The sequence below is a fragment of the Aplysia californica genome, unplaced genomic scaffold (genome assembly GCF_000002075.1).
Source record: "Aplysia californica isolate F4 #8 unplaced genomic scaffold, AplCal3.0 scaffold00134, whole genome shotgun sequence".
In the NCBI taxonomy this organism is placed as follows: Eukaryota; Metazoa; Mollusca; class Gastropoda; order Aplysiida; family Aplysiidae; genus Aplysia; species Aplysia californica.
In genome coordinates, this window is record NW_004797404.1 from 58,218 (window position 1) to 65,696 (window position 7,479).

Here is a 7,479-nt window from a genome sequence, read left to right on the forward strand (position 1 = left end):
ATAAGAATTATCCCATGCAGATCAAGCCAAGAATCAGATACGATTTACTTAACACACACGCATTGAACAAAGCAAGCATACAATATTTTCCTCGTCTTATAATCAAATGTTCGTAATTCGTCGCACTTTTCAGACCACTGTTTTAAGTGGGGGACTGTCAAATTGTAATGCTAATTATGGGTGTTTGGTTGTACAGCGTATGGCGGTTGGGGTGTGTTGTTTTCGGCCCAGACTCTGACAGCCGAGTCCCTCTCTACTCGTAAAATTTCCATCTATATTATGACTTGTCGATCCTTGTCATAGACGATCAAGCAATTGGGCCAGGTGATGTTGAATAACAACAGACAAGTTTGATTGAAAGAGAGGCAGAGGCAGACAGAGGGAAAAGCTACCGGACAAGATGACAACATGGCTAGGAGCAGCAAGAACAACAGACACCATTGCTGCAACGCAAGACAGAGTGAAGTGGAGGTCCATGATCACCAACGCCAGTCGGCAAGGCACCGGATGATGATGATGATGTTGAATATGGGGGAGAAAGCGATGACTAGAACAACAAACGAAACCATACCTGGCTAAAAAAATTCAATTTTATTCAACAACGATTAGGGCCGCATAATATGGCTGACAATAATATGTTCTAACTGTAATAGAGACGATTGCTATTGAGTATTTTTCAAGATCGTTGTTCAACCTCATAACATTTAGGAGCAGGCGCGATTCGTCCATAGAGCACGGTCATGCAGTGCCGCCCAAAATGGTTTAATCTTCTATGACGTAAAGCACCCACAATAATAAAATAAAAGACACCAGAAACAAACACTAGCCAAATATTATATCAAAACAAGGCCCTGGTTGGCGCCGTAACTGTCATTTCTATTCTATAGCACCGTAAAACATCTACTATGCCATGCCTAAGTTCATGCGCTGTATCTAAACTTAACAGGATAGTCAACAGTGGAAACCTGACCTACAAATCGCTCTTTGGGATAACCAAAGCGATGACGACACTTGTAGAGAGTTTGGCGATACATTAATATTAATAAGACGGCACATCTCAAATGTGCTCCAGCCGAATAGCGCCGAAACATAGCCCACAGTAGGCAATCTAAAAATAAACGCCATAGACTGTGCACTATTCAATGCCAAAATTCTGTGGGCCCCGGAGAAATCCAGCGGAGTGCTCAAGTGAATTGTGATTGGTTCATTTTCTTGTCGTTATTTTAAGTAGCTCTGTGACCGTGAACCTGAGGGAGGTGAAAGTGACATACTTAAGTCACCGTCCTATGAGTTGTGCTTTTGAACGGTTTTGTAGAGGAGTGGTGAAAGGTACTACTTGAGTGTTCAGTTCTAATGCAGGATGAATGAAATTGATGTTTAGCTAACAAACAGATTTAGTTCTAGAAGTCAAAGCCACAAGTAAAACGAATGAAAATAAAAGCACAAGGTCTTCCTTCACCAACTCAAAGATCCTAAAATTATACATCATCTCATTTACTCTGTCCTTGGTTATCTTCAGCCTCTTCTTCTTCTTCTTCTTCTTCTATCCCGTGGTTGGAGCAACCGTTGTGGCACCACTGCATTGGAAAACCAGCTCTCACCATCTATTTTTGTCCTCTGCTCTCCTCAGATTGTCACCCATCGTCTTTCCTGTCCACTCTGTAATGTTGTCCTCCCATCTCCTTCTCTGTCTTCCTCTCTTTCTCTTTCCTTGTACGGTTCCTTGCAGGATTGTTTTGGCAAGTCCTGTGGATCTTGTGACATGCCCATACCATTTTAGTTTTCGTCTCTTCACTGTGGTCAGTAGATCTTTATATTGCCCCACTGCGTTGGTGATTCTCTTTCGTACTTCAGCATTTGAAACGTGGTCTTTGTACGAGATGTCAAGGAGTCTGCGGTAACATCTCATCTCTGTGGTCTGAATCTTTTCCTCTAATTCTGCTGTTAGTGTCCATGATTCGCAGGCGTATAAAAATATTGAGATGACCAGTGAGCGCATTATTCTAATTTTTTAGCTGTGCGTGATGTTTCTGTCCCTCCAAATAGGCTTCAGTTTTGACAGCGCAGCTGTTGTTTGCGCGATTCTGTGGAGAATTTCTGGTCTTGAGCCTTCTTCTGAGACGATAGATCCGAGGTATTTGAAGCTGTTGACGGGTCTCAAGTTTCTCGCCCCTGACTTTGATGTCCGCATTGATGCCATTGGTGTTATTGGTCATTAGCTTGGTTTTCTCGGCACTGATCTCCATGCCGTAGGCTGCTGAGGTTGTGTCCAGCCGCTCCACTATTGTGGCGAGCTCCTGTTCTTCTCCTGCTAATCCATCGGTGTCATCGGCAAAACGCAAGTTAGTGATTGTCTTGCCTCCAATACTGATTGTTCCATTGTGGTCTTCCAGAGTGTCAGTCATGATTCGTTCTAGGAAGATGTTGAAGAGAGTGGGAGAGAGCAAACAGCCTTTGCCTCACCCCGACCGTTGTCCTGAACCAATCCCCCATGCTGCCATTAAGGTAGACTGCGCTGGAGGCTTTGTCGTATAGTTGTTGTATGACGTTGATCAGGTTGGCGTTGATGTTGTATTTCCTCATGGTTGCCCATAAGGCTGCATGCCAGACCCTGTCGAAGGCCTTTTTAAAATCCACAAAGATACGGTATAGGTTTTGTTGGTGTTGGAGGTACCTCTCGCACAGTATTCTGAGCTTGAAGATCTGTTCTGTTGTGCTGTGCCCTGCTCTAAAGCCTGTCTGCTCTTCGGCAATGATCTCCTCTGCCTGTGGTTTCAATCTGTTCAGCATTATCTTCAACATAACCTCACTGGGGTGGCTTATTAGACTGATGGTGCGGTAATTCTGATATAGTTGCAGGTTACCTTTCTTGGGGAGTGTAATCACTAGTGATTGTGTCCATGGTGTTGGCCACTTTCCTGTCTGCCAGATTTTGTTGCAGATGACAGTCAGAGCGCTTATCATGTCCTTTCCCCCTGCCTGTATCAATTCTCCTGGGATGTTGTCCACTCCTGCTGATTTCCCCTTCTTCAGTGCTTTAACTGCTGCTTCAACTTCTTCTCGAAGGATTGGGTGGTTATCGATGTTGGTTGCTGGGGGAACGTTTAGAATCTCGGGGTTCACCGTGGCTTTGTAGTTGTACAATTCTGAGCAGTATTCTGTCCATCTTTTCAAAATGTCTTGTTCCTCTGTCAGGCATTTTCATTGTTTGTCTTGAATGGTGGTGGTGCGCCCTTCTTTAGTGCATGTCAGGTCTTTTACTAATTGATACGCTTTTTTGCTGTTGTTTGTCCTCAGGCTGCTTTCGATTATTTGGCATTGTTCCTCGATCCAATTTTCTTTTGCCCTTTTCATACTTGTTGTAGTTTTTTGGCTGACTGCTCTGTACTCCTTAGCACCATCTGCTTGCTTCTTTTTCTCCTTTAGTTTTCTCCTTTTGTCACACAGGTTAAGGATGTCAGTTGTGACCCAGGGCTTATTGACTCGTCGGTGTTTTCCGAGGATCTGACTGGCTGTTTCAGTCACTGCTGTATTGAAGGTGTTGATCCACGTGTCCATGTCTGTGTCATTATTGTTACCAGCATCGATGACAGTGAGTGGTGCACACTTTCCTCCTGTCATGGCTTGGAAGCTTCTGCTACTTCTGGGTTCTTTAGTTTTTCGAGATCAAACTTCACCCTTGTGTTTCCGTGCTTTTTAATCCTTTTCAGGTGGGGGTGAAAGTTCATCATCACAAGGTCGTGGTCGATTCCAACGTCTGCTCCTGGGAATGTTCGTGTTTTTCCAATTTTGACACTGGACTGGAAGCGCTTTTTCACCATGATGTAGTCAATCTGGTTGTGATGTTCTCCACTTGGACGGTGCCATGTCCATCTCCGTGATGCTTTGAGCTGGCCAAATGTGTTTGTCAGCACTAGGTTGTTATAGCTGGCAAATTCCAGGAGCCTTAGACCTCTTTCATTTGACTCTGAGTTGCAGTGTTGTCCGCATGTTTCTTTCCAGTTCTTGTATACATCCTTTTCTACTTTTGCATTCCAGTCCCCTTGTACAACGATGATGTATTTTTTAGGGGTCTGGTCTATCACTTCTTGTATCTGGTCGTAGAAGCCCTCCACAGCCTGTTCATCATAGTCTGACGTCGGAGCATATGCCTGAATGATAGTGATGTTGAATGGGACTGCCCTAAAGCGGATGGTAATAAGCCGGCTAGAAATAGGGCGGCAGCCCATGACCGTATTCACGATGTCTTTGTGAATAAAAACTCCAACGCCATTCATATGCGTGTCCTCTTCTCCATTGAAGTACAACTTGTGGCCTTCTTGTTTCGTGATCTCCCCGAATTTCTTCCACCATACTTCGCAAAGTCCAAGTACGGCCCATTGATATCTGTTCATCTCGTACGTAAGCTCTTCTAGTTTTCCGGCTGTTCTCAGTGTCCGTACGTTCCATGTGCCAATGGAGATGTTGTTTCTGGCACGGATCTTCTGTGCATCAGTAGTATACTTTTCACCTCCGTTCTGGTGCACAACAGCGGAAGGCGCGGTCCTTGGTGACCCGGGCGACAACCGATCCGGTATAGTGTCTGAGCTGTTTGTCATTTCATGTGGTGAGTCTTGGGCAGAGAAGCTTGGCGGTGCCCATTCCTCTCCAAGCTCTTAACCGTAGGCCGATGTCCACGAACATGATGTGGGTCGCCCCCGATCGCATACACTTGACCGTTGAGCTCAGCTTGGAGCCCTTCCGCTCTGACCGTTGGGTCCGTCATTGGACCCTTCCGCTCATGGCCGTTGGCTGTTTGATGCTACTCATCCGCCCAGTGGTGCAGTGTAAACACCACCCCCTCACATGGTTTAGTCCGCCAGCTGAAGCGATGTACCGGGGTATGGCGCTGTGGAGCCACATGTGAGAGATTTACAGGATGTTCAAGGACCAGTGATGCCCGTCCGCCCTACCAGGTAGGGTGCAGCACGCCAAACATCAAAGGTACTAGGTACCTCACACAGAGCCCCCTATACTTCAGCCTAAGATAGCATAATTGTGCACTCCCACTTTTTAGACCCACGAGCCGCCCCTGTTTAGGAGGGCCGAAAATAACAAAACAACAACGACAGCAACAATAGCGATGTTAAATTAATACTAAAACGATGTCCTTAGTATATTTTCGCTGTTGTTTGGATGTTAGTTTTACGCACTTAAGAACAAATGAATGCCAGTTTAGATATATGGGATCCAATTGTTCATTATGTCTGTCTCCCCAAGCACTGATTGGGAGAGGGCCATACAACAACTGTATAAACTCCTTGAGAGGGAGATGGAGAGAGAGGGGGGGGGGGAGAGCGACAGACAGACAGACAGACAGACAGACAGACAGACAGACAGACAGACAGACAGACAGACAGACAGACAGACAGACAGAGGTGGGAGCGGCTTGGAATGAGGGTGAGAGGGGGGAGGATCTGTTGTTCTCTGTTACAGAACATCTGGACCTCCATAAAATTATCGTCATCGTGTGTAGTAATGTCTGTAGTGAAGTTAAAAATTTCACGTGTTTGCCGTTGTCACCAAGATAAGAAGGGGGAAAAAACCTAGTTTCTTGAACGAGGCTTCTCACAGCAGTCATGGGCCTTTTGATATAATATGAAGGCCTACATGTGGATCATTAATAATGAGCAAAAACACACTGAGAGTGATTTTAAATCACAGTGGAGGTTGTGTATTAATGTTTCGATTTGTGCTTCATTCTGAGTGCCATTGCTATCACTTTCAAGAGCCATTGATAAGTTTGTCACAAGGGAATGGAAGTAGGGAAGGTTGGTGTCATAGCTATCGGCTGTCGATTGTGACAGGCCAAAGACTCTTCTCAAACAACACTTTGGAGATGCTTCACAATGGGATGTGTCATGACAGTCTCTAACCTTTTGACTCTAGAAGGGAGTAAGTGAAGTTGGTATCGATTATTTTTTAAAAAATCATTAATCATCATACCTCTACACAGAAGCTGCTCGCTATTCTAGTGTTAGAAAAGCTATAGTTTGGTAAACAATAGAGGTAAAATTGCTCGCTACTCCAGTGTCCTCCCACTTTGAGGCAGTCACACAAAGTTCTACTCTCTCTCTCTCTCTCTCTCTCTCTCTCTCTCTCTCTCTCTCTCTCTCTCTCTCTCTCTCTCTCTCTCTCTCTCTCTCTCTCTCTCTCTCTCTCTCTCTCTCTTTCTCTCTTTCTTTCTTTCTCCCTCTGATCTGATCTCTCACTTTCTTTCTCCACGCCCCTCCCTCTCTTTCTCTCTCTCCATAAGATTAAATGCACACTTCCACTCTGGCCAGTGTTTATGGCCAATTAAGGAAAAAAAAACCCAATAGTTTACTCTTCTTTTAATCAGTTCGACACTTCAGTCGAACGGTTTCAAATCAACACAACACGTCTTGTTTTTACTGTTGTTATTATTACTGATCAGAATCATGAAGAAAGCTAGTATAATGCAATTTGTTATGAAAGTTATGTTTGCAGAAGCCGATATAATTCCAAGTTAAATTTTTTGATGGTTTGGATTTGTGACTAAGCACGGCTTACAAGATTTATGTAAGAAATATTTATTCTCTCTTAGTTCACTTAGTCGAAAACTCGAGCGCAACTAACTGTCAAGTGTTTCCACAACTACCGAACATGAAGTACGGCAGTGCTCATAATATGACCGTATGCAGTTGCGAGCGCCGTAAAACTCTTAGCCTCCTTAACTAAAACAGAACATATGATAAAGTCTCCAACTTTGCACAATGACTTGTATTAAATGTCTTTTCTAGAAAATGCCTTAATAAATACAAATTAAGATCCCCAAAAGATAGTTTCAAGTTTGTTTCAACAGATTTGAAAAGGTTTACAGCTGAGACAATATCGCTTTTAAAAGCAAGTCCATTTTTTTTCTAATCGCGACATTATGCTTATTGAACGCATGTTTTGAGAACCTTCAGTGCAAAAAAAAAGTGTTCACTACAAAACTAGATTTCTTATAACAAGTTATGCTAATAAAAAGTGTCATCAGTGAGCTTAGTATGTAAAATGTGTATGGGACTCGGAGAAGCGGGAAATGCTGTATAAAGCCCATCTTCCGCAAGGCGGAGATTTATAATATTTTATGCCATCATCACCCCAACCAATTCATGGAAATGGCTTGGTATCGTAATAAGGTGTTTGTGTAATTGCTGCTAATTCAAAGTAGAAACTACATTGGCTCCCGGTGAAACCACGAATTCAGTACAAAATAATTGTTCTTTGTTTTAAGTGCATCAACAACATTGCACCATCATATCATTGTGACATGGTCATCGAATATATAGCCTACCATCTCAACCTTTAAGATAGGAGAAGAAAAGACTTTTAAGACCTGTCCAAAGCAAAAGTCAGAGACTCGGAGGGAGAGCTTTTTCACACCACGCCCCCTCCCTGTGGAACACTTTGCTAGTTCATCTACGGGAGTCTACA

At 43.8% G+C, this 7,479-nt stretch overlaps 1 protein-coding gene across 1 annotated transcript; it reads right to left on the reverse strand.

The window, feature by feature from the left end:
* Nucleotides 1-3,617: 3,617 nt before the first annotated feature.
* On the reverse strand, nt 3,618-4,598 carry LOC101863739 (craniofacial development protein 2-like). Its single transcript, XM_005096667.1, has one exon. The coding sequence runs from the start codon at nt 4,596-4,598 to the stop codon at nt 3,618-3,620; it is 981 nt and encodes a 326-aa protein (XP_005096724.1).
* Nucleotides 4,599-7,479: the final 2,881 nt, after the last annotated feature.

What these genes read in the sequence shown, in the direction of transcription:
- LOC101863739 (XM_005096667.1), bottom strand. Translation starts at nt 4,598, where the DNA reads ATGACAAACAGCTCAGACACTATACCGGATCGGTTGTCGCCCGGGTCA.